Here is a 27,486-nt window from a genome sequence, read left to right as displayed (position 1 = left end):
CGCATCCTGTGATATCCTCAATTTCCTCCAAAATCTACATAAAAAAAAAAAAAGGCACCAAAACAGTGTGAACATTCAGTCGGCAGTATGTATGGGTTCGCATTTGTTCCACAATTTTGCGCAACGGGTGTGGACCATTCATTTCATTGGGGCCGCAGAAGATACGTACAGCAAACCGTGTGCTGTCTGGATCCGTAGTTCCCTTCCACGGCCCCGCAAATATAGAGCATGTCCTATAAGGCATTTCTATATAGTGCTGGCCATGTGCTCTCCGCAAAATGCAGAACGCACACAGCTGGTATCCTTGTTTTTCGGATCTGCAATTTGCAAACCGCAAAACACTTACGGACATCTGAATGAGCCCTAAGCTAAGTACAGACTGCTTAAATATTGCACACGGCTGAAAAACAACCCCCATGTGGTACCCAATGGCTGCATGCTTTTACCCCATAATTGAGCAGTCACTGACCCCATATATGGGTGAGGCATCAGTCATGTGCAGCAGCAAACTGTTCTCACCCTGTGGAAACACTGGGGCAGATTTTCTAATCCTGTAAATGGCGCAAGGTTAGACCGGCCGTCTAGACCTGCACCACATTTATCACAGGGGCTCAGGGACAGACACGTTTCTGACTCTATACCAACTATTGGTTGGCTTACTGTGCGCAAGACGTCACATCTACGGGCCACATCCTCTCAGGGCACAGTTTTCCTTAAAGGGTTTCTGTCACCTGAAAAATTAGTATTAAAGGGATTCTGTCACCAAGTTTTAGGCTATAGAGATGCGGACATGCACGGCTAGATCGCCGCTAGCATGTCCGCAATATACCCGTCCTATAGGGATGTGTACTTTTATTTTTTTTTAAAAAGGATTTTAGAGATATGTAAATTAGTCTTGTAAGGTGCCCAAGGGTCTGTACGAACCTTCCTGGTGCCCAGCCACGCCCGCCTGTGAAGGAGCCCAGCACCGCCTATGTCCTCCGAATCTCCTCCTTTCGTCACTGATAGATTGCAGCGAGCTCGCGCATGCGCAGTTCCTACCCTGAGGCTGTACCGGCACTGTGCATGCGCGAGCTCACGGCACTCTATCGGTGACGAAAGGAGGAGATTCGGAGGACATAGGCTCAATTTATAATACATTCTACGTGTCACCAGTGACCTCCATGTCACAGTTTCCATAGACACATTGCTGTTGTCCACCCAATTACACCATATTTTTTTGTTGCTTCTTTTTCTTAACCCCTTAGTGACCACGAATATGCCTTTTAACAGCGGTCACTAAGGGACCGTAGACTAGGTTGCTTCCTTTTTACGGCAGCCTAGTCCAAGCATTGCATGCTTATCCTGTGCAGTGGAGAGCCTAGCTGCTGCTCTAAAGGCCAGGTCCAGCAGAAGGGCCGATCCAGACTGTTTTACCCCTCAGTTGCCACTGTCAATAGCGACCACACCATCTAAGGTGTTTAGAGGGAGGGGGCTCCATCTCTCTCACATCAATGAGATTGCAGGGTGCCGATGTCTTCACATGTCAGCCTGGGGCCACATGAAGGACTCCGGCATGTCTAACATCAGTCTCCAACATAATGTCCTCTCTGTATCCAAAGCTGAACTTCTTGTCTTTCACCCACCTGAACTTGATATTTCAATTACAGTCTGCGGCACTATCATAACTCCTGGGCAACACGCCCGCTGTCATGGGGTTATGTTTTATTTGGCTCTTTCCTTTGTTCCACATATCCAAACACTTGCACGCTCTTGTCATCTACACCTCAAGAATATCTCCAGAATCCACCCTTTTCTTACGGTGGAAAGAGCCAATTTATTGGTGGGTTCTGCAACTCTTAAAGGGGTTCTGCAGTTTGTTTAAACTGATGATCTATCCTCTAGATAGATCATCAGCAGGGGTCTGACACCCAGGACCCCCGCCAATCAGCTGGCCTTCTCACTGTTTACCACAGGCCCACTGACATCACGACTAGTATCAACTGGCCTGGGCACGGCTAAGCTACATTCAAGTGAACAGAGCTTAGCCCCGCCCAGGCCATAGATACTAGTCGTGGCGTGCAGTAAACAGTGAGAAGCCCGCGGTGCTCCTGGAGCGCCGCTGCCTTCTCACACAGCGGATGGGCGGGGGTCATGGGTGTCGACCCCCACTGATCATCAGTTTAAACAAATTGCAGAACCCCTTTAACTCTCCCCCCCCTCAGTCTGTCCTAAATGCTTCAGCCAGGCTCATCTATCTAGCCACCTGCTATACTGATGCCTCTAGCCTGTGCCAGGCATTTCACTGGTTGCCCATCCACCACAGAAAACAGTACAAACTTCTCCCCCACAAAGCTCTTCACAGTGCTGCACCCCCTCTAGTACTCATGCTCTCCGTTCTGTTAGTGACCTAAAATTAACATACTCCATAATTCTCACCTCTCACTCCCATCTTCAAGACTTTTCTCAAGCTGCACCTACTCCCTGGAATCCTCTGCCCAGAATATCAGGTCAATTCCCAACTTCTCCACCTTCAAACATGCCTTAAAACTTTTCAGGCAGGCTTATCAAGCTTCCTAAACGGACTGATGCCCGAGTAAAGCACAGCTGAATATGGTGGCACTATATAAATAAAGATAATCAAAAGATCGCCTTTCAATGGGAAAAAAAAAAATATATATTATAAAAAACCCTCCACATAGTTGGGATCGCCACATCTATAACTCACAAAAAAAAAAAAAAAAAAAAAAAAAAGATTATAGATAGAGTGTAGGAAGGCGCAAGGGCAATCATGGATGGAAGGTATGCGTCAGAGCTGGTAGTTTTAAGTGTCAGCTAGTGCTGACTGACTGTTTGTTGCTAGTATGGCTGTAAAGCCGACCCGGGCTGGCTCTTACTGGAATTAGCCAAAGTGATGGGTGGTGGCTGCTCCCCACACTTTTTTTTGGGCCTATAGAAAACCCAGCCAGCAGTCTCAGGTGGGTGTGGTTTATCCTCCATCTGGCAGAGAAGCTGGGGAGTCTGTGTTTCGGGACCTGTGAAGTTGTGCCGTGCTAAAGGGCTGAGAGTCGCATGCCGGGAAACAGGCCCCTAAAGCCTTCTGTGGACTGTGGGTGGAAAACTGCTAACCAGGTGACGATTATGTTCTATGGACATTGCAAGGTGTGAACAAACACCAAGACTGTGAACGGTCATTTCGCGTTTCCTTATGTGTGAATAAACACCGAACTGTTTAAGTTAAAGACTTTGCGATTGCCTCTATACTGCGCCCGCTAGCCTGTCTACCAGAGCAAAACCCCACAATATGTATACATACACATTATATACATACAGTATGAGAACTGTAGTCTCTGCATGAAACTATTTAAAAAGAAAAAATGTCAGGCCAGCAATGAAAACAATTACACATGGCAGGAACATGGGCATCGACAGTTACCGATACATATGGCACAAATACAGTGTGAACATGACACCCATTATAGGAGATGGGTCTGATGAGGCTTGTGACAGTATATTAAGGGCGCAGAGAAAGAACCAGCACTGCTGATCTTCAATATATCAGGAATTTCGGAGTAACACATAGCAACGCATTTTAACGTGAACATCTCATCTTCCTCAGGCTGTCCACATTGAAACGCGTTGCCATATCCTTCAATAAATCAGCAGCGCTGGTTCTCTCTGAGCCCTTGTTATATTATCCAGCAATGATCACTGATGTCCGGCTCCATACCTGACTGCAGCCGATTGTGTGATGCCGTACATCTAAGGCTTGTGACAGGACAGACCTCTTCTGTGATGGACATCAAAGGCTCAATGTATGTTAAAAGGTTTTTTTCTAGAATCAGATATGGACAGCCTGTCCTCAGGGTAGCTCATCAATATCTTATCTGTGGGGGTCCAAGAGCCAAAACCTGCGCTGATCAGCTGTTTGAGGGGGCCCCAGCCTCTTCGTAGGCCAGTGACATCATTGGTCTAAGCGCAGCTCAGTCTCATTCCAATGAGCTGCAATACCAAGCACAACCACTAGGTGCAAGGGGTTTGCAGCCCTCTGCCTTCTCAAACAGCTGATCAGGGGAGTGCCAGGTGTAAAAACACTCAGAAAACCCTTTTAATAAGGGTACATTCACTCAACCATAAGGCCCCTTACAGACGAGTGTCCGGGTGCCTTCAGTGAAAAATGCCCAATTACGCAAACAAATCCATTCAGTTTTGTTTGCAATCGCGTTCAGTTTTTATGAATATAGAACATGCTGCGATTTTCACACAACACAAAAGTGATGCGTGAAAAACATCGCTCATGTACAGAGCCCCATTGAAATGAATGGGTCCGGATTCCATGCGTTTGCATCGCACCCGCGTGGAATACTCGCTCGTGTGAAAGGGGGCTAAGTGTTTTGCTGGCCAAAATTTCGGATCCGCGAAACACCGATTCCGAGCTATATAGAAAATGCCTATTCTTGTCTGCCATCTGAACTTTTGCAGCACCACTGAAATGAATGGGTCCACACCCGTTACGCAAAATTGTGGAACGGATGCGGACCTATTCATACAGTCGTGTGGTTGGACCCTAATCATGTGCAACAGCCTCATATTCATCCAGTCCCTCCCAGTCAGATTGTAAGCAGGGCCCTCCGTCCTATTTGTAATGCTAGGAGACCGGCAGTGGACATTTATATGATCCCTCACCTCCATGGCCCACGCTTATGGACATGTATAGAATGGTAGTCACCAACCTGTGGCTCCCCAATTATTGCACCCAGCATTTGACTACTATGGCATGCTGGGAGTTGTAGTTTCAGAACAGCTGGAAAGCCTCAAGTTGGAGCCCACTGACGTGCATGGTTTAAAAAAAGATAAAAACCATGCCACGCTCTGCCTCTGTTCTGCCCCACAGCTTGGAAGCAGCGGCCATATCACTGCCAAGTGCGAACTGTACCCTGTGAAGACATGCGACAGCTGGCAGAGGAGTTAAATTATGAAAATCATCTTTAGAGATGGACCTGACAGTCCGGGCCTCATCGAACCTAATTTACATATGTGGCTACAGTAAACTGTCAGGCGGCCATCTTGTATAAAGCTCCAGATCTTTCTGGACGGAGCTCGCACTGAATGAGTGAGCAGCAGCTGATGCGGCAGCCATTTTGTGCCCCTCTCCTCCACATGTCCCAGAAGCCACTGTGAAGGGGGCAACAAAATGGTACTCAAACTGGCGAATAGATTATGTCCATCACAAATGAATGCATTCACCCAACTTATAGACCTAGAGCATGGACCCTTTCTTGTAGGAGGCCTGGCAGACATCTTAGGATGCCACACTCAAGAACCATGTGGGAAAACATGTGTAACACGGTTGCGAGTTGTGCAAGTGACACACATGGCTCAATGTGCCGCCAGAAGCCACATCACCACCACATGACTGTGGCCATATGGTGCACATCCGCTATATGTACTTGCGCCTTTAGGATATGTTCACCAGCGGCATTTCCACCTCAACATTTACAGTATATCACTAGAATATGCCTCAAGTGTCAGATAGGAGCAGGTCTCTGAGGTGGGACTCGCGCCTATCCCCAGACGAGCCCCCTGGAAGTAAAGGATAGTACGTCGCACATGTGCATCCTCCTCTCCAGTCATCACTATGGGACTGGGACAACTTCCATAGCTGTGCATGCCCAGCTGCCTTCACTTTCAAGGGGCCCCGTTCTGGAGGTATAAGCAGGTCCCATACCGGTTTGACATTTGCAGCATATCCTAGCAATATGTCACAAATTGAGGTGGAGAACCCCTTTAAGGCCGCGTTCACATCACTGTTTCGTTTTCCATTCTTTTGATCCTTCAGAAGAACAGAAAAATAAAGATCCCTTATTTTGATCATCCATTTTAACCACTTCCGTCAGAACTCAGAAATAGCTAAAATGGATGCAAAAGGTGCGTAACTGGGCACGACAATTAAAATACAAGATCCGTTTTTTCCTGTTCTTCTGATGGATGAGAAGAACAGAAAACAAACCGGTGATGTGAAGCAGAGAAAAGCATGCATTTCGAGTTCCATTGTTTCTAATGGGAATCTGCATTACCGCTCATACCACAGAAGTAAAGCATCACTTTTTGATCTATAAACCACGTGTAAAAGCAAGGAGTAGTGGTAAAAATAATATAATACAAATTATAATCTACTGTGTGAACATAGCCTTAAAGGGGCCACAGAAGGCTATAAAACACTAGAAACCAGGCCCGTCGCCCTATTAACCAATGACAATCAGATAGAAAACACATTAAAATTACTTACCAACAACAAGTCGCTGCCATTTAGCACCAATAATAGACAAAACTAATTAAATATATCAACATATGATAAATTAGCTAGTTGTCAAATTTTAACATTTATTTTAAAAAAAATTCTGACAAAAAAAAAAAAAAAAGAGTGGGAAGGCAAAAAGATAAAGAGTAGAGTATACAAGGACAGGAGGCCTTCAGAACAGAACAAACAGCTCTACAGACGCCATGAAGTCGCGGTCCGTTCAGTCAATGCAGGATCAAAGGGTCGGGAGTCTATGGCTCTCCAGCAAGGGGCAGGGAAACAGTCAGCATGGAGAGGAGTCAGTGTCCCGGGGCTCCCGCTCTCGCAGCAGGCGGCGGTTCTCCTCCTTCAGCTTCCCCAGTTCCAGCTCCAGCTGCCGGATCCTGGACTCCTGGGTGGCGGTGGCCAGCTCCTTGATCCTCAGGCTGTTGTTCTCCTCCTCCATGCGGCTCAGGCACTTCTCCAGCTCCAGGTACTCCCGGATCAGCTCCTGCTTGCTCATGTCCTGCAGGCTCTCCGCGTGATACTTCTCGTAGGTCTCGGAGAAGTCCTTCTGTAAGAACTCGGCCCCGTCGTCGCTGCCCAGGCCGTCGCTGCCAGTCCCGTCCTCCTCCTCGTCCTCCTCCGTGCTGTCGTCTTTGGCGAAAGAGTTGGCATGGAAGGAGGGGAGCGAGGCCAGGCCTCTCCGCGGCGGGGGGCACAGGTCCGGCTCCTCCTGGTCGTGGTCCTCCATCAGGAACTGCGTGGTGTTGTACGGGGCCACCGGCTGCCCTTTGGCAAACATCTCAGCCCTCATCTTGGATGCCCGCTGCGACTCGCGCTCCTCCAGCCGCTTCTTCTCCTCCCAGGTCAGCTTGTTGTAAGGCTTCCACCTCCTCTTCTTCTTGGACGGGCGCCTTCGATGCCTCTTCTTGCCCAGCTCCTTCCACTCCTCTTCCTGCTGCTGGGATTTGCCCTGGCCAAGGTGCCCGGGCTTAGGAGAGTCGCCCACCTTGCCGCCGTTGTCCTCTTTATCTGGGCAGGACAGGGTGGAGGGACTTCTCCTCTGGCACTCCCCCATCTCCTCCTCTGCCCTCGGTTGCCACCCACTATCTTCTTGGCTGTCCAGCAGGGATCCCCCACCTGCCAAACTTTTGCAGGGCAGGGTTGGCTCCTGAACTCCCACTTCAGCCATGGCACCCCAACTATTGCACTGTGGGGTGCAACAAAGGATGGAAACAAAGTCTCTCCTGGATGCAAGATTCTGTGCTTAAATGTTGCTCAGTTCACCATTAAAATGAGAATCGTCCATGGAGCCCGTGAAGTGCAGAGATCAACTTGCCTGAAGGCTGCATCCACCTCGCATGATAGCTGCTGTGTGTGGCTCCCCCAACAGTGCTGTGCGCTTCCCACTTCAGAAGCAAGCGTGTTGACTAGAGGCTGCACTGGAACGCAGTGGCTGTGCACTGCCACCAACTGGCGGCTGCTGCTAACACACAGGAGAAAGCAGTCAAGCCCCCCCTCCTCCACCTCCCTTCTCTCCTTCGCCTCAACTTGCACACTCGCCAACCAACCTCCGACTGCTACTGCCCAGCCTGGGACGCTTGCTTTTATAAAGAACCCGGCCCCCTTGCTGAAGCGCATGCGCCTATATCCGAGTCTAGTTGCACCCTGGGAACTGTAGTCCAGGTTGATAGTCGCTGATGAGGGGGTCAGCGTCTATTTGACTACCACTCCCACAAGACCTCTGATGTCACTTGCACTGAGACCAATGAACGCCGCCAAAGCCACTGCTTCCTATTCTGTGAAGCGATTGGCTAAGAGATCGTCGGGCTGTTGCTAAGCTATAATAAAAGAGCTATTGGCCAACGTTCCTGTCTGTCAAGGATTTTTAAACCAATCAGCGAGTGTGGGCTGTACCACTTGGACGTCTGAGTGGGTGTAATCTGATATTTTTGTAGCGTATGCTTTTTTTTCTGTCAGTAGTACGGCAGATGTATTTACATTTTTAACTCCCTCAGTTTTCAAGCGACTGCCATTAAATGTGAAAATACGGTTCAATTATTTGGAAGGCATACGTTTAACGTCCCCCCCACATAACGCAAACCATATAGCTGGGAGACAAAATAGTTCCTTAGATAGTCGTACGTATGAAACGTCCCGTGTTGCTGGCTACTAGGACCGTTTGTGGTAGTACTCCATGCAGTGGTCAAGGAAACATTGATGAGCCCTTGTAATCGCCTTGAAGAGGGTTCTATCCTGCAAACGAGAGCGGAGCAATACATGCCTTCTTATAGTCAGTAACAATGAAGGCGTGGATCTCTCCGCAGAGGTCCGTGTAAACATACGCTGTATGTAGTTCCGTCTTAAAGTGGAAATGATTACACAGGACAACCAACAGGAAGCGTGTGTTTTGGCCTGCACATGGTCAATAGAAAGACAGAGAGACCATACAATGTATTTATTCATGACACACATGAAGCAGAGATTTACTTTTACATGTAATATATACAATGTGTGCATTATACATAGCACACCACTCATCTGTACACAAATCATTAGGTCAATCACATTACATACCCCTTACGTGTGGAGGCATGCAAAGGACACGTTGTAACATGCCCCCTCTTTGGATGCTGCAGCGCCCCAGTCTCAGTAGGCCACTAGTGGTAGCTACGGTATATAGTCCAAGTTATTAGCTCTTCCTACAAAAGGAATTTGTTGGTGGGGGTCCAAATGCTGGCAGTGCCTGGCCACCCCCACCAAAAACGCCTTACACCCCAAGCAGTACAGGAGCTTCTTTGGGGCGTAGTGTCGCACGTTCCTGTACATAGACTTCCGGGAACGCGCAACAATGGGCGTTCGCTGGCACAGGAGCCGCGTATGTGAGACGCCCGTAGAATCGCGCATACAGAGTGCTCCATCCAGTACGCTCAGGTGTGAACCCAGCATTAGATCCAAGTTTTATGTTGGAGAACCCCTTTAGGCCGGGCTCACATGACTCAAAATACAGCAGAAAAAAAAAAAAATCTGCGGTTTTTGCAGCAAAAAAAAAAAAAAAAAAAAAAAGCTATGTGTATCACAAGTGGGTTTTGCTGCAGAATTGCCAGCAGACCACCATCTCCATTGCAAAGGGTGAAATCCGCAGCATAAATTCAAATCCTGTAGTGTTTGCAGGCAACACGTGGATGGGAATGGATGGGAATTCGGGAATTCTCATCCACTTTACTGGTACTGCGCAACGCTGCGGATTTGCCACACGAAAATCCACAGCAATTCAGTCATGCGTTAAGCCAGCCATAGGGCTCATGCACGCGACCGTATGCATTTTGCGTAACGGAACAGCTGGCCCCCTAATAGAACAGTCCTATCCTTTTTGTTATGTGGACAATAATAGGACATGTTCTACCCCTTTGTGGAACGGAAATACGGAAACGGAATGCACACAGAAAACTTCAGTTTTTTTTGTGCGTGGACCCACTGAAATGAATGGGTTCGTCTACGGTCTGCAAAAAAAAAAATGGGACAGAAAAAAAAAGTTTGTGTGCACAAATACCTGTGACTTGTCTGTAACTTGATGTCGTACAATTATTTTAAGGGTACTTTCACACTAGCGGCAGGACGGATCCGACGGGCTGTTCACCCTGTCGGATCCGTCCTGCCGCTATCTCTCCGTGCCGCCGCTCCGTCCCCATTGTTTATAATTGGGACGGGGTAGAGCTCCGGCGCAGAACGGCAGTTCGCAGTGAGAGGCCGCTTGACTAAAAAGTCGGACATGCAGTACTTTTAGTCCGGCGACCTTTCGCCGTGCTGCGCCCCATTTTAGTCAATCCGTTCCGTACTTCCGTTCCCCAAAAAGGAAAGATAGAACATGTCCTATCTTTTTGCGGAACGGCTGGATTGCAGACCCATTAAATGGAAGAGAGTTAGAGGATGTGATAGGCCACCCTAAAAAGATACACCTAAGGGCTCATGTACACGAACGTATTCTTCCGTGTCTGTTACATTTTTTTTCGGACCGTATGCGGAACCATTCACTTCAATGGGTCCGCAAAAACAATGGAAATGACTCAGTTTGCATTCAGTTTCTGCATGTCCGCTTGGCCGTTCCGCTAAAAAGTAGTGCATGTCCGCAAATCATGGTCCGTGGCTCCTTTCATGTCAGCGGGTCCGCAAAAAATACGGAATGCATATGGAACACATCCATATGTCATCCATCTTTTGCGGAACCATGCCCTCTTTGCCCATGTGTTTACTGTTTGCAAACATTACAGTAATAAACTTCCTGTTTCCGTTTGCGAAAAAATAACGGACTGCAAAACAACAATGGTCATGTGCATGAGCCCTAAAACTGTGAATAAGCCAAATTTTTTGGGGTAGGAAATTCCAGAGAACTGGTGCAGCTCGAGAGAAGTCTTGGAGACGGGAGTGAGAGGTTTGGATTACGTAGGATGTCAGTCATTGGCTGAATGGAGAGCACTGGTAGGGTGGTAGACAAATGAGGGAGGAGGGGGGTGCAGCACAGAGCTTTGTGGGTGAGAATGAGCAGTTTAAATCGAATCCTGTACTGTATGGGCAACCAGTGTAATGACTGGCACAGGGCAGAGGCATCAGAGTAGCGGTTAGACAGAAGAGTCTGGCTGCTGAGCTCAGGATAGACTGGAGAGGAGAGAGTCTGGTGAGGGGAGACTGATCAGTAATGAGTTACAGTAATCAAGGCCGGAATGGATCAGGGCAACAATGAAAGTTTTCGTTGTTTCCAGGGTAGAAAAGGGCAAATTCTAGACATGTTTTTGGGGTGCAGGTGGCATGAGCGGGCGATAAATTGAATATAGGAGTGAAGGAAAGATCAGTGTCAAACATGACACCAAGATAGTGGGTGTGCCACACATACAGGAAAATGATCAGGTTGGCTACTTTCACATTAGCGTTCGGGGCTCCGCTTGTGAGTTCGGTTTGAAGGCTCTCACAAGCGGCCCCGAACGCATCCGTCCAGCCCTAATGCATTCTGGACCCGGATCCGCTCAGAATGCATCAGTCTGGCAGCGTTTGGCCTCCGCTCCGCTCAGCAGGCGGAGGCAAACGGATCCGTTTGAATTTGACACAATATGGCTCAATTTTCAAACGGATCCGTCCCCCATTGACTTTCAATGTAAAGTCTGGACGGATCCGTCTGAGGCTACTTTCACACTTAGAATTTTTCTAAGCTATAATGCAGACGGATCCGTTCTGAACAGATCCCATCGTCTGCATTATATGTGCGGATCCATCTGGGCGGATCCGCTCTGAACCCAAGTGTGAAAGTAGCCTTAGTTAAGATTTATCAAAACTGTTGGAAAGTAGAATCTGATTGGATGATAGGGGCAACTAAGCCATTTTTCCTTTACCTAGTTTTAATAAATCTCCCCTAAATAGTTCAGTTTTAGAGAGGACAGACAGCGGACAGTCACTGGTGTTCTGTAGTACAGCAGGGATCATATCACAGCATGACGTGTATAGTTGGGTGTCGTCATTAGGGATGATGGTTTTTATTCATGCGTTTTTATGACGTGTGCCCTGCATTTCAAAATTCACATAGACTTCCAGCTGGAGGGTGGATTTGGCATTTATTTAATAAAAGATGCACCAAAAAAAAAAAAAAAAAAAAAAAGTTAAAAAAACATTGACGGATCCGCTCTGGCGGCTCGTATGCGGACCCATTCACTTCAATGGGGCCGCAAAAGATGCGGACAGCGCTCTGTGTGCTGTCCGCATCCGTGGCTCCGTTCCGCGGCCCCGTTAAAAAAATATAACATGTCCTATTCTTGTCGGCGTTTTGCAGACAAGAATAGGCATTTATATTGCCGGCGCCCGTTCTGTTCCGCAAATTGCGGAAGGCAACACGGGCGGCTTCCGTTTTTTGCGGATCCGCGGTTTGTGGACCGCAAAAAACGGCACGGCGGTGTGCATGAGGGCTTAGGCCACTTTCGCATAGTCAGTATCTTTAAGCCAAACCCAGGAGTGCATCCTACAGAAAAAAAAGTAACGGAAAGATATATGGCTCTTCTGTGTTTTGGGTAGTGTTGAGCAAACTTCTGTATTTAAGAATTCCGTTATGGATTCCGCTACCATGAACCATTTATGGTCTGTGGTAGCGGAATCCATAACTGAATTCTTAGATAACCCGAATCCGAACCTTGTACGCCAAACTTGAAAACAGAAGTTCGCTCCTGCCTACTTTTGGGCCCACTCCTGGTTTAGGCCTACAAATACTGATTCAGGTAGATTTATCAGAACTAGTGTAAAGGAAAACTGGCTTAGTTGCCCATAGCAACCAATCGGATTCCACCGTTCATTTTTTAGACCTTTGGAAATGAAAGGCGGAATCTGATTGGTTGCTTTGGACAACTAAGACAGTTTTCCTTTACACCACTGTGGAACATGTTGGTGCCATGTACTTAAAAATAAATGATGGTCTGGACAAGGGTTTCTCAACTTTAGTCCTCAGGACCATCTGCCGGTAATGTTTTCAGGATATCCTTAGTATTGAGCAGGTGATATAATTAGTGTCAGCGCATCAGTACTTACCACAGGTATTCATTCTGTGGGATATTCTCAAATCCTGACCGGTCCGAGGACTGGAGTTGGGGGAACCCTGGCCTAGACTTTATACAGCTGTAACAAATTCTTAGCTTTAAATAGTTTTTCATACAGGGAAGTACAATGCACAAAACGATCCTTAGGCTGGGTTCACACCTGAGCGTTTTACAGCGCTTTCCTACGCGCTGTAAAGCGCTCAACAGGCAAAAAACAATGATTCCCTATGGGCATGGTTCTCATCTGAGCGTTTTACAGCGCGTACGAACGCGCTGTAAAACACCCTACGCCCCAAGAAGTACAGGAGCTTCTTTGGGGCGTATTGTCGCGCGTTCCCGCACATAGACCTAGCGGGAACGCGCGACAATGGGCATTTGCTTGTTTCCTCGCACGTATGTAAACGGCCGATAAGCACGCTTGTAAACAGCGCTTATCGGGTACGCTTAGGTGTGAACCCGGCCTTAGACTTACTCTATATTGGAGGTGATGGGCGAAGGGTTCCTAAGGTACAGGGGGACTTGGAGCAACCAGAGACCAGCCATGATCTATCTGCTGACAAAGTTTGCTCAAAGTTCCCCCTCCTTTCCATTCAAAGGAAAGGAAGACAAATATAGAGCCGTGCAGGGGGAAGCAAGGAGGATTAGCAATGTCTCCATAGGCCAGAGCTGTGGAGGTGCAAATATAGCCAAATCTTGAGTTAATCAACATAGACAGTGATATGAATAGAAGAATACTCCTCCATGTCAGCCACATGGGATGATGGGCTCACCTCTGTCACCCCGCATCTCTTCCAATACACCCAACTTGTACTTCCAGCAGCATTTCAGATCCCGCAGCAGGAAGCCTTCCCCATCTTCTTATGAATTGTTTGCACCTGTCTGTTCAATTTGGTGTAACCTGTGCTGAATAGGTGGAGGCTAGGTATGACCCGGAGGCTGGATTTACATGTTGCGGCTGCCGTTTTAAAAAAATTGGACAAAACTTTGCTGCTGTGACTTAGGGCAGTATAAACTGGTGACCGATTCCTTGGTTTCGCAAAAAAAAAAAATTCCCCTCAAAAAGGGCAGCAAACGTCTGCAAAACCACCACCGTCAGATGTTACATGTAGGGATGAGCGAACTTTGTGTTTTAAGTTCGGCGTACAAGGTTCGGGTTATCTAAGAATTCCGTTATGGATTACGCTACCACGGACTATCCGTAACGGAATTCTTAGATAACCCGAACCTTGTACGCCGAACTTGAAACACAAAGTTTGCTTAACACTAGTTACATGTTTTCCTACAGGAAATTCTACAACACGGGGTCATTTATAAAGCAGAGCGTTTTATGCTGGTCTTTACTTCCCCCCTGCAGACGTTGCGGAATACGTGTGGGTTTTCAGTATGGAAAAAACAAAGCGTAATACAGTACCAGCAAAGGGGATGAGATAAGACAAATCTTATGCACACTTTTTTTCCGTGCGGAAAATGACCTGCCGCGTGGACTTTGAAATCCACAGCATGTCAATTATTTGTGTTATTTTTGAAGCAGAGTTCACCCTTTTCAATGGAAATGTGGCAAAACTGCACCAAATCCACACAAGCAGTTTTTTAAATGGATCTGGTGCGGAAATGCATGGAATTTCTGTTTTGAAATCGGCACTCGTGGCTGCACACGGTGTGGATTAAGTGCGGGTTTTCCATGTGAAAAATGCAGTCTAAGGCCTCATGCACACAGAGTTTTTTTTTCTGTTTACATTCCGTTGTTTGCGTTCCGTATAGGGTCTGTATATGGAACCATTCATTTCAATGGGTCCGCAAAAAAACCTGAATGTACTCCATTTCCGTTTTTCCATTCCGTTCAAAGATAGAACATGTTCTATTGTTGACGGCATAACGGACAAGGATAGTACTGTTCTATTAGGGGCCAGGTGTTCCGTAATACACACAAATGTCCGTATTTTTGGCGGATCCGTTTTTTGTGGGCCGCAAAATACTGAAAAAGCCATACGGTCGTGTGCAATAGGCCTAAGGCTACATGCACACGGCCGTTGTTTTGGTCCGCATCCGAGCCGCAGTTTTTGCAGCTTGGATGCGGACCCATTCACTTCAATAGGGCCGCAAAAGATGCGGACAGCAAAAAAATATATAACCTGTCCGATTCTTGTCCGTTTTGCGGACAAGAATAGGTAGTTATAAAGAATACTCAAGGTCAGGAAGTCAATAGTCGTGGCCCAGTGTATTGTCGATATTTAGAATTTAATGACACTTATATTAAAACAATGCTTGTGTTGCACTGCTTTCTTAGAGGAGTGTCAGGCTTGACAAAGAGATTCCGATTTTTTCAGGCAGCGTTTTTTTGGACAAGGGTCGCTTTTAAACATATATTCAGGTGGGTTGCTCGGCCTAAGTTCTATCTCTACATATACTAGTCGTGATGAGTGGGGAGAACCTTAACTGGCTGTATTCCGGGCACCCGCCCTTGTTCCCGCAACGCACCCGCACCCGCACCTTTTCCGCAACACCCGTCTGAAAGAGGCCTAAGGCCTCTTTCACACGAGCGTGGCGGATTGGCTCCGGATGCATTAAGGGTGCATTTAGTGAAACTCGCACCATTTTGCAAGCAAGTTCAGTCAGTTTTGTCTGCGATTGCATTCAGTTGTTCAGTTTTCTTCCGCGCGGGAGCAATGGGTTTTGATGCGTGAAAAAAAAACGCACATGTACACAGACCCTATGAAATGAATGGGTCAGGATTCAGTGCAGGTGCTATGCATTTACGTCACACATTGCACCCGCGCGGAAAACTCGCTCGTGTGAAAGGGGCCTAAGGCCACCTCCATACGTTGCGGAATACATGCATTTTTTTCCGTGCGGATTCCTGTGTAGTACAGTACCAGCAAAGTGTATGAGATTACACAAATCTCATGTACACATTGCAGATTATTTTTGCGCGGAAATTGACCTGCTGTGCATCAATTATGTTTGTAGTTTTAGCTGCTGATTTCACCCTTTTCCAATGAAGGGTGAGATCTGCGGCAAAACCGAATCTGCACCAAAACCCGCTGTTAGAAATTGTAGATTTTGGTGCGGATATGCTGCACAAATTCACATAAAACCACACGGAGATTCATGCAGATCATATGTGCGTTCACCCGCACTTCGGTGCAGGTACCCTAGGGCCTCATGAACATGACCATATTGCGCTAGCATTTTTTGCAGACAGCATACTAAGTCATGCATAAATCCATATTTTTTTGCAGATCCATGTGTCCGTTCCACAAATTATAGATCATGTCCTATTCTTGTACGTATTGTGCATGAGAATAGCCCTTTCCATTGATAGGAGTGAGGAAAGAGTGGGGTGCACCTGGAACTTATCTGGATTTGGCGGATCCATTGTTTGCGGACCAGAATATGGGCATGGCTGTGTGCATGAGGCACAATGGTCTGCAACCTGTGGATTTTAGGCTGCTGATAGTAGTAGTTGTACGACAGTTGGAGGGCCACAGGATGCATCTGTGACTCTTAGGCCCCTTTCACACGGGCGAGAATTCCGTGCGGAGTGCAATGCGTGAGGTGAACGCATTGCACCCGCACTGAATCCGGACCCATTCACTCCAATAGGGCTGTGCACATGAGCGGTGATTTTCACGCATCACTTGTGCGTTGCGTGAAAATCACCGAAAGCTCTATATTGTGAGTTTTTCACACAGCGCAGGCCCCATAGAAGTGAATGGGGCTGCGTAAAAAATTGCAAGCATCCGCAAGCAAGTGCGGATGTGGTGCGATTTTCACGCATGGTTGCTAGGAGATGATAAGGATGAAAGCAACCCCTGACTCCATTAAAGTGTATTCCCTGTATTATTTTAGCATCTTAATACAGAATGCTTAGTAAAATGTAGATTGAGGTGTTAAAAAAATATATTAACTTACCTGTTCCAATTGATCGCGCAGCCGGCATCCTCTTCTTTCTTCTTCTTTCAGGATCTACAAAAGGACCTTTGGTGACGTAATCGTGGTGAGCGCAGTGACGTCAGCGCAGGTCCTGCTGAATGAAGATAGAAGATTTCTATCTTCATTCAGCAGGACCTTTGGTGACATCCCCGCGCTCACCACGTGGTGAGCGCGATTACGTCACCAAAGGTCATTTTGCAGGTCCTGAAAGAAGAAGCAAGAAGAGGATGCCGGCTGCGCGATCAATTGGAACAGGTAAGTTATTTTTATTTTATTTTTTTAACACCGCAATCTACATTTTACTAAGCATTCTGTATTAAGAATGCTATTATTTTCCTTTATAGCTTTGTTAGAACGGAAAATATTAAAATCTACAGAATACCCAACCCAAACCCGAACTTCAGTGAAGAAGTCCAGGTTCAGGTTTGGGTACCATATTCAGTTTTTCTCACGCGCGTGCAAAATGCATTACACTAGCGCAGAAAAAACTGAAGAACGAAACGCAACCACATACAAAACTCACCCACTCGCAGGCAAAATCGCACGATTTTCCCGCGACGCACCCGCATCCTATCCGGACCTCACATGCGACAGAGGCCTTAGGGTCCATTCACACGTCCATAATGTATTGCAGATCTGCAATACACCGGGCTGGTACCCCTCTAGAAATGCATATTCCTGTCCGCTATTGCGGACAAGAATAGGACATGTTCTATTTTTTTCGGGTAACGCGGACCAGAAGTACGGAGCCACGGACCGGAAATGTGGACGCGGACAGCACAAAGTCCCCATTGAGAATGAATAGGTCCGCACATTGCGGAACGGATGCAGACCCATTCTATGGGCGTGTGAATGGACCCTAATATGTGGCAGATGCTATCCACACAATATACAATGAATCATGTCACACTCTGACTGTATATCACTGTGTAGCTGATTGTACTGTATAACCATTGTCATTCTTCACATTGCCATCTCATAACGGATATCCGCATGTTCCCTACAGGTTCTGCAGCTCTACTGCATGTCCACAGTGTTATTTCACAGACCGTCCATCATAATTCCAGTGATGATATGTGGGAGTGTTCTGTTTATTTGACTTGTGCTTCTTAGTGAGTGGAATCGCCCTTTTAAATCCTCCTCAATTCTTCCTGTAGTATTTGCACGTGATAGGAGGCAGAACTAAACAGTCTGGAAGTGATTGACAATCTCACGGGCCAATCACAGCGGCTTCAGTTGCTTCATGTGTAGTTAACCTTTCCTGTGCCACACAGGCCTTTATTGTTACTGTCTTGTATTCTGAAGACAGCCTCAACTGCATTCATACAGTATTGGTCCTTTAAACTCACCCACAGATACCTGATGAGGGGATTCTGAAAGGTTGTGGTATGGTGGGGGGTCTTCAGTTCAGCACCCTAGAGAGGAATGCAGCCACAAGCATCTCTCACCCTGGTGGATCCATTACTTCCACCTGGTAGTCAGTCCTCCCATTTCACTGAGAAGTATGCACTTCATCATTTCCCATGTGGTGGCGCTGCAGGGGAATTGAGCACTCATACTTTACCACTGATTGGGGGGGGGGGACAACCTGTGATCAGTGAGGGCTCAAGCACATGGCCGTTGTGCAGCCGTTCTATGCATTGGGGATCACAATTTGCGGTCCCCAATGCATGGGCAACCTCCGTGCAGCGGCCGGGACGGATTGAGACCCATTCAACTTGAATGGGTCTGTGACCCATCCACACAAGTTCTATTTTTTTGCAGTGCGGAGGCACGGACGGAAGCACTCCGTAGTGCTTCCAATCCGTGCTTCCGTTTCACACCGCATCTCCCGGATTGCGAACCCGGCTGGGAAACGGCCGCGTGCATGAGCCCTTAAAGGGATTATCTGGGTCAAGATCTGAACCTGGACATATCCCAGTTTTCACCCAGGCAGGCCCTCTAATATGAGCATCGGAGCATTTCGTGAATCACGCAGGGCAAAGGCTTTTTCTGGAGATCCAGTGTCGGGCTATCCTTAGGGACTGCTAGGTGGAGGCTTCCGCCTAGCAGTAAGCCCAATGACATCACTGGCACTAATGGGTAGACCTTAGCACTGCCCTAGCCTGTAAAATGGCTAGGGCAGTGCTAAAGCCTCCCAATCAGAGCCGCTGATGTCACTAGAAACACTGCTAGGCGGAAGCCTCCATCTAGCAGTGTAAAAAATATAAACAAACGTCCCTTATCCTGCGCGATTCAGGGGAGGGGCTGCCTGGGTGAAAACATTGATATGCCGCGGTTCAGCTCTGAACCTGGACAACCCCTTTTAGGGTCCATTCACACGTCCGTAAGTGTTTTGCGGATCTGCAAATTGCGGATCCGCAAAACACGGACACCTGCAATGTGCGATCCGCAATTTGCAGACCGCACATCACAGACACTATAATAGAAAATGCCTTTTCTGGTCCGCAATTGCGGACAAGAATAGGACATGTTCTTTTTTTTTTTTCAGGAACGAAATTGCGGATCCCGAAAAAACTGATGCGGATCCCGAAAATGCGGATGCGGATCCAGGAAATGTGGATTTGCATCCGTTCCAGCCCCATTGAAAGTGAATGGGTCAGCAAATTGCGGAACGAATGCGGACCCAAATTATGGACTTGTGAATGGACCCTAATTGTAAGGGTACTAGCCATACTGCACGGCCATTAACAATGCAGACCAACTAAACAGTGCGGTCCTAATTACCATACTTTATTCGGAGTCCGTACAACCGCTGGGTGAACAACCACAGCACGGCCACGTCGCAGCACAACATGGGTCAAAAGTAGGGATGAGCGAATTTCATATTTTGAAATTCGTTTTCGGTTTGGGTTGTGGTATAACATGAATTGCGTTATGAATTCTGTTACCACGGACCATAATGCAATTCCATAACAGGATGCCTTTAGAGGCATTGCGTTATTCATTCCGTCATAATTGAAGTCTATGGGCTGCATAACGGATCCTTCCGGTTTATGTTATGGTGGAGTCCTCTCCTGCATAACGTAGTTCTGTGAAAAACTGATGATTTTCCTCAGTTGTGCCCGAGTTCTCTGCAAATTAGTTCATTTTTTTCATGCAAATATTATGAATTTTCATGTGTTTTTCACTAGAATAATAAAAAACAACAACACACTTAGGCCTCATGCACACTGCCGTGTTTCACGGCCGTATGCGGGCCGTGGAACTGCGGCCTGGATCCCTCCTGAGAGCAGGAGCGCACGGCGTCACTGGTTGCTATGACGCCGTGCGCTCCCTGCTGCCGCCGCAATACAGTAATACACTGGTATGATCTATACCAGTGTATTACTGTACTGTGCCGGCAGCAGGGAGCGCACGGCGTCATAGCAACCAGTGACGCCGTGCGCTCCTGCTCTCAGGAGGGATCCAGGCCGCGGTTCCACGGCCCGCATACGGCCGTGAAACACGGCAGTGTGCAAGAGGCCTTAGGCCTCATGCACACGACCGTTTTTTTTTAAGGTCCGCAAAAACGGGGTCCGTAGGTCCGTGATCCGTGACCGTTTTTTCGTCCGTGGGTCTTCCTTGATTTTTGGAGGATCCACGGACATGAAAAATGAAAAAAAAAATCGAAGTCAAGTTTACCATTGAAATGATAGGAAAAAACGGACACGGATCACGGATCACGGACGCGGATGACAATCTTGTGTGCATCCGTGATTTTTCACGGACCCATTGACTTGAATGGGTCCGTGAACCGTTGGCCGTGAAAAAAATAGGACAGGTCCTATTTTTTTCACGGCCAGGAAACACGGATCACGGATGCGGCTGCCAAACGGTGCATTTTCCGATTTTTCCACGGACCCATTGAAAGTCAATGGGTCCGCGAAAAAAAACGGAAAACGGCACAACGGCCACGGATGCACACAACGGTCGTGTGCATGAGGCCATAATCTAATCTCCTAGCCACCATCAGTGAAAAACAGACAGTCCTTCAGTGTGGTTCAGGATTTTTTCACTGACCCATTGACTTGAATGGACCAATCCTGTGTAAAAAATAGTGATGAGAGGCAGGTGCAATATTTGAATTTGCGATATTTTGTCATATATTTGCGAATTCGAGATAATTTTCTCGATCGCAAAAAATCGGCAATGGAATATTCACATAATGCGAGCGAAATACAGGTGTAAGTCACTATTGCTACATTTTTCAAGCTGCTAGAAGTTTCCTGAGACTGGAGAAAATGGTTGGCACGGCAGAAGATTACAAAAGCTTTATATGCAGATAGAGTGCTCCAATATATTCGTGATTGTGAAATCAGCACTCATGATGCGAATATTTTGGCGCATACCTGCAACTTCACATTTTAACAGGTCTGACTACTTATTAGTGATTGGTGCTGTAAGGGCTGTTTCAGACGAGCGAGTCCATTGCGGGACCCACGCTCCGGGTGTGAGTGTGATCCTCTGCTCTGGACTTGCAGGAGCGCAGGGCATTATCATGATTTATAATGCTATGTGCCTCTGCTTGGCCTTTTCTCCACAGAATCATAGTGACATAAAGCTGTCAGTATGATTCTGTAGAAATAAGGTCAAGCAGAGACACATAGCATTATACATCATGATAATGCCCTGCGCTCCTGCAAGTCCAGAGCAGAGGATCACACCACACACGGAGCGTGATTCCCGCAATGGACTCGCTCGTCTGAAACAGCCCTAAGTATTGTTGTGAACTTATGACATCACAGCACTATGTATGTATGTACACTATATCACGATCTAACCTACACTGACAATCTCCCACTAAGGCCTTGTTCACACTTCAGTTATTTCCAACAGTTATTGTGAGCCAAAACCAGGTGCGGGTCAAAAACACGGAACTTTTCATTATACTTTATCTCTGTGTAGCCTCCACTCCTGGTTTTGGCTCACAAAAACGGATGTAAATAACTGATAAAATAACTGACGTGTGAACAAGGCCTAACTACGATATCTGTATTATATATATATGAGCTAACTATCTATCTAATGTAATGAGTGGAAAGCACAGAGCACAGCAATGACACTGCTCTCTCTTTCAGAACTGGGAAAAAAAAAAAAAATGCTGAAAATGGCTGCTGGGGAGGTTCTTATATAGTAAGGGGTAGGCAACTTTCCTATTGGTTGCTAGGGATGTTGCTAAGCTCAGACAAAGACATTGCAGCCTTCTCACTGGCCCACAAGCAAGAAGGGAGGTTACTGATGAAAAAATAATCGCAAATTCTCGAAGTGCCGATATTCGCAATTCTAATATTCGCGCCCAACACTCGTGAACAATAGATTTTTCCTGAATGGACAGATGGTCAGTAAAAAACATTGCTGAAGTGCCTATAACCATTGAATGAATGATTTTTTTGTGGTGTTTTTTTGGCTTGTAAAAATTGTCATGAATTTCATACGTCCGACAATCATGTGGCAAAACCAATGCATGGTTTGGCCACAAATTGCCGTGGTTCTGTAGCTAGCACAGATGATGCTCATTTAAACCGCAATACAGTGACATCTTATTTTAAAATGCCGAGAACCGCAGCACAATTGCTACATCTGAATATGGCCTAATAACAGTGTTGTAACTCAGCAAGCAGAAATCTTGTAAACTGCGAGGATGGCAGATTAGAAAGTCATTATACAATCAGGACCCATGCACATGATTGTATCCGTTTTGCAGTCCGCAAATCAGGGATACCAGCAGTGTAGGTTATGTTCTATCTTTTCTTTTTTGCAGGACTGCGGAACAGACATACGGATGCGGACAGCGCACATGGGGTCATTTATCAAACTGGTGTAAAGTAGAACTGGCTTAGTTGCCCATAGCAACCAATCAGATTCTACCTTTTATTTTTGATAGCTCCTTTGAAAAATGAAAGGTGGAATCTGATAGGTTGCTATGGGCAACTCAGCCAGTTCTACTTTACACCAGTTTGATAAATGACCCCAACAGTGTTTAGTCTGCACTTTTGCGGTCCCATTGAAATGAATGGGTCCTTGTCTGGTCCGAAAAAATATAAAAAATATGGTCACGTGCATGGAACCTTATGAAGGTTTACATAAACCTGGAAAAAACCTTTGAGGCCTAGTTCACACGAACGTGTGTGATCCGTGGCCATATTGCGGGCCGCAATACACGACCACAATTCCGTGTGCATTCCGCATCACGGATGCGGACCCATTCACTTCAATGGGTCCGCAAATCAGGAATTGCGGAACGGCCGCACGGAGTGCTTCCGTGGGGTTGCGTCCCGTACTTCCGTTCCGCAAAAAGATAGGACATGTTCTATCTTTTTGCGGAACGGGCGGATCGCGGACCCATTAAAGTGAATGGGTCCGCGATCCGATGCGGCTGACCCACGGCCGGGGATCGTGCATTGCGGCCCGCAGCACGGGCACGGGTCACACACGTTCGTGTGAACTCGGCCTAAGGCTGTGGCTACACACATGACAGCAAGTCTCCAAAAAATTGTGTGATCAAAAAACGTGTGTGCATTTTGCCTCTGCGTGACTATTTTAGGCTGTGACACCCATCATGTGACCAAAGATTGCTGTGTATCAGTGCAGCCATTCAAACAGAATGGAATCGCAAGTTGCTGCAACCCCAAAATGAAAAATAAATAAATCCAGCACTGGATTTTTTGCAATTCTGGTGTCATGGTCGCAACAAGTCGTGCTGAAACCCCATTCAGTTGAATGACTGCAGAGCTACACACCAATCTTTGGTCGTGAATTGGGTGTTGTGGGCATGATCGCCATGTTTGCTTTAGGGCTCATGCACACGACCGCGTTGTGTTTTGCTGTCCGCAAATTGCCGGCCATGTGCATTCTTCAATTTACGGAACAGGCCACCCATAATAGAAATGCCTATTCTTGACCGCAAAACGGACAATAGGACATGTTCTATTTTTTTTTTGCGGCCCCACGGAACGGAGTAACAGATGCGGACAGCACATGGAGTGCTCTCCGCATCTTTTGCGGCCCCATTGGAGTGAATGGGTCCACATCCGAACCGCAAAAAATGTAGCTCGGATGTGGAACCAAACCACGTTTGTGTGCATGAGCCCTTAGAGCTGCGATTTTGCTGTAGCAGCACAGCTGGGGTGGGATTTTTTGCGACTGACGCGTTACATTCATGGCAATCCCATTGACAGTCATTATATGCGATGTTGCAAATCTGGCCCATGTGGCCATACCCTAAAAAAGCAGTTCTACAGCGCTTCATACGACATGCAGTTTTCCCCTTTGAGTAGACTTTAGTTGGGTCATTTTGTTTATTACTGTTGGAAACTCTACTGTTTTTACTGGAATTCACCTTTAATGTAGGCGTGAGTCAAAACAGGATATAAGCCGTGATGACATTTAGAGAAGCAATGTACCCGGTTCTTAGAAGCAAAAGTCTAAATGAAGTGGCGCTGCTGCTGATTAATTATGCTGATACAATGGAAAATATGAAAAATAAAAAGTATCTCGGTGATCTTCTGGTAGAAAGGAGGCGAATGACCACTGACAAATCTCTTCAGTGACTAGTGGAAAGATATCATCAAGCTTCTTGACCTGATGAAGGGGACCCAAGTATCCCCAAAACGCGTTGTTTTATTTGATGATAATCCATTTATCTATATTGGAAGTGTCTCAGTCAGTGTTTTTTTGCACCATATCGTGACCCTGCTACCTTTCTACTCATGGAAAGATGACAGCTCTGTTCATCCTGTACTGTATAGAGATCATAGACATGTCATAAGTTGTTACCTCCTGGTTTCATCGAGGAAATAATACTATATACAATGCATTCTTTATAGCAGCACGGTGGCTTAGTGGTTAGCACTCGTGTCTTACAGCACTGGGGTCTTAGCTATGAATCAGACCAAGGACAACATCTGCATGGCGTTTGTATGTTCTCCTGAGGTTTGCGTGGGTTTCCTCCGGGTACTCCAGTTTCCTCCCACACTCCAAAGACATACTGATAGGGAACTTAGATTGTGAGCCCCATTGGGAACAGCTTGATGGTAATATCTGTAAAACACTGCGGAATAAGTCAGCGATATATATGTGCATAAAATAATAATAAAGTCCCATCTTCATCTCTCCTAAGTTGAGCTCATAAGCAAGCAGGTGCACTCAACTGTTTTCTTAAAGGGGTTGCCCAGCCAGTACATATTGATGACCTATCCTCGGGATAGGTCATCAACACCTGATTGGTGGGGTCTAACTCTCGGCACTACCCACCAATCAGCTGTTTGAAGAGAAATCTAAATCAATATTTGGTGTGAGTACCCTTTGCCTTCAAAACATCAATCAATTGTTCTAGGTACACTTGCACGCACTTTTTGAAAGAATTCAGCAGGTAGGTTGTTCCAAACACATTCGAGAACTAACCACAGGTCTGCGGAGGATGTAGCCTTGCTCAAATCATTAAGTCTCTTCATGTAATCCCAGACAGACTTAATGATGAGATCAGGTGTTGCGGAGGCCATATTATCACTTCCAGAACTCCTTGATCTTCTTTATGCTGAAGGTAGTCCTAAATTACATTGACTGTATGTTTGGGGTCATTATTCTGCTGCAGAATAAATTTGAAGCCAAACAGATGCCTCCCTGGTGGTATTGCATGGTGGATAAGTATATGCTTATATTTCTCGGCATTGAGGACACTATTAATCTTGACCAAATCTCCAACTCCATTTGCTGAAATCCAAACTTCCAAGGAAGCTCCACCATGTGTCACTGTTGCCTACAGACACTTATTACTGCCCCACTCTCCAGCCCTTTGGCAAACAACCTGCCTATGCACAAAAAAAACCTCACTTCCTATATTTTTGTGCATACTTGAGTTGCTTGGCCTTGTTTCCATGTCAAAGGTATGAATTTTTGGCCGCAATTCTTCCATGAAGACCACTTCTGACCAAACAGTGGATGGATGTACCTGGGTCTCTACTGGTTTCTGCCAGTTCTGAGCTGATGGCTCTGCTGAACATCTTATTTCAAAGGAAAATAAGCATGATGTGTCTTATTTGCTGCACTAAGTTTGCTTGCCTGACCAATGCTTGTACAGTCTTCAATGTTGCCCATTCTTTGTGCTTCTTCAAAAGAGCTTGAACAGCACATCTTGAAACCCTACTCTGCTTTGAAATCCTGGGAGAGACCTTGCTGATGCAGTATAACTACCTTGTGTTTTATTCCTGTGCTGAATCTTGCCATGGTGTCTTCCACAACCTCACCTTTGTAGCAGAGTTTGGCTGTTCCTCAAAGCTGTTTCCATTTTAGTTAATAAGTGTTTGACTCTCACATGAAAAGGAAGATCATTATCATACGCTTGGTATAATTGGTTAATCATACACCTCACTATAATCCTACAAAATCTCAGATTTTTTGCAAGTGTACCTAGAAGAGCTGATGCTGTTTTGAAGACAAAAGGTGGTTACACCAAATATTAATTTGATTTATAGCTCTATTTTATTCATTCACTTTGCATTTTGTCAATTGATAAAAAATAAACAATTAACATTTCAATTTTTGAAAGCATTCTTCTAAAACTTTTGCACAGTACTGTATACACATCTTGTAAATGTGCTATAAATGTATTTGGTGGAATACCCCTGGAGCCTAAGTAGGGCTGGTATTTCTTCCACAAAGTCAAGCACTTTAATGGCGATCAGTGAAGGAATAGGAGATAACAATTGTGAATGCTGTACCTGCGCTCCCTGGACTTTGTGTGGCTGTCATGGCCCATAACAGGTAGGAACTAGTGTTAGGGACCACTCATGGAGGCGACCTTGACGTGGTGAGTGGCTTATTACGCTTTAGCCAAAATGTACACCAATGCCTCATTCAACATCCAGCATAGAGGCAGGGCAGAGTGCTGGTTGCAGAGTGCGTTTGCATTTGTGTTTTTGCGTTTGTATCTGTATTTCGCCATAGCAATGTGCACCTGCATACAGGGTTGTGCTGATTGAACCCCCCACATTTTTTTCTTTGTAGTATATATTGGAGGCGTGGCGATCTCCATGCAGTGATGCACACCTGACCAGTTAGTCTGCCCTGGAGGCTGGTTTTAAAGTCAGTATAAAACTGAGTCTGCTTTCATAGCGCCATTTGGCTCCAGGAGAAGTATATAGTGGGCTCAGCATGCATGTTGGTACTTGCATCCCTGGATCTGATGAAAGCTGTAATGGCAGCGGACAGGGTTAAAAGCAGAGTGTGCTTGGCGTGCATGCTGTACCTGCGCTCCCTGGACTTTGTGTGGCTGTCATGGCCCATAACAGGTAGGAACTAGTGTTAGGGACCACTCATGGAGGCGACCTTGACGTGGTGAGTGGCTTATTACGCTTTGGCCAAAATGTACACCAATGCCTCATTCAACATCCAGCATAAATGCAGGGCAGAGTGCTGGTTGCAGAGTGCGATTGCATTTGTATCTGTATTTCGCCATAGCAATGTGCACAGGGTTGTGCTGATTGAACCCCCCACATTATTATTATTTTTTTGGGCTACTCTCAAGTTATTTTCTGGCCTTGTGCAAAGACACAGAAGTGAAGGGGAGGTACATTTTGTGTTAACATTTCTCTTGCTGGCATGGTTTACAGGGAGGATTCTTTTTGGGGACATGCCTTATTGGCACACTCCTGGGCGGATTTTCCAAACTCACGTGAAAAAAATAAAAATAATAAATCAGCGCTGAATCCAAGCAGATTTTCATGCCTTAAAATTACG

At 46.4% G+C, this 27,486-nt stretch overlaps 1 protein-coding gene across 1 annotated transcript; it reads right to left on the bottom strand.

Moving 5' to 3' along the window:
- Window positions 1-6,343: 6,343 nt before the first annotated feature.
- Window positions 6,344-7,834, bottom strand: HEXIM1 (HEXIM P-TEFb complex subunit 1). The gene has a single exon (XM_044297512.1). The coding sequence runs from the start codon at window positions 7,452-7,454 to the stop codon at window positions 6,564-6,566; it is 891 nt and encodes a 296-aa protein (XP_044153447.1). The 5' UTR covers window positions 7,455-7,834; the 3' UTR covers window positions 6,344-6,563.
- Window positions 7,835-27,486: the final 19,652 nt, after the last annotated feature.

Source organism: Bufo gargarizans, chromosome 6 (assembly GCF_014858855.1).
Source record: "Bufo gargarizans isolate SCDJY-AF-19 chromosome 6, ASM1485885v1, whole genome shotgun sequence".
Lineage (NCBI taxonomy): Eukaryota > Metazoa > Chordata > Amphibia > Anura > Bufonidae > Bufo > Bufo gargarizans.
This window is presented reverse-complemented; position numbering and strand designations above follow the sequence as displayed.

Bases quoted from the DNA above. Each gene is read 5' to 3' on its own strand.
- HEXIM1 (XM_044297512.1), bottom strand. From the start codon at position 7,454: ATGGCTGAAGTGGGAGTTCAGGAGCCAACCCTGCCCTGCAAAAGTTTG.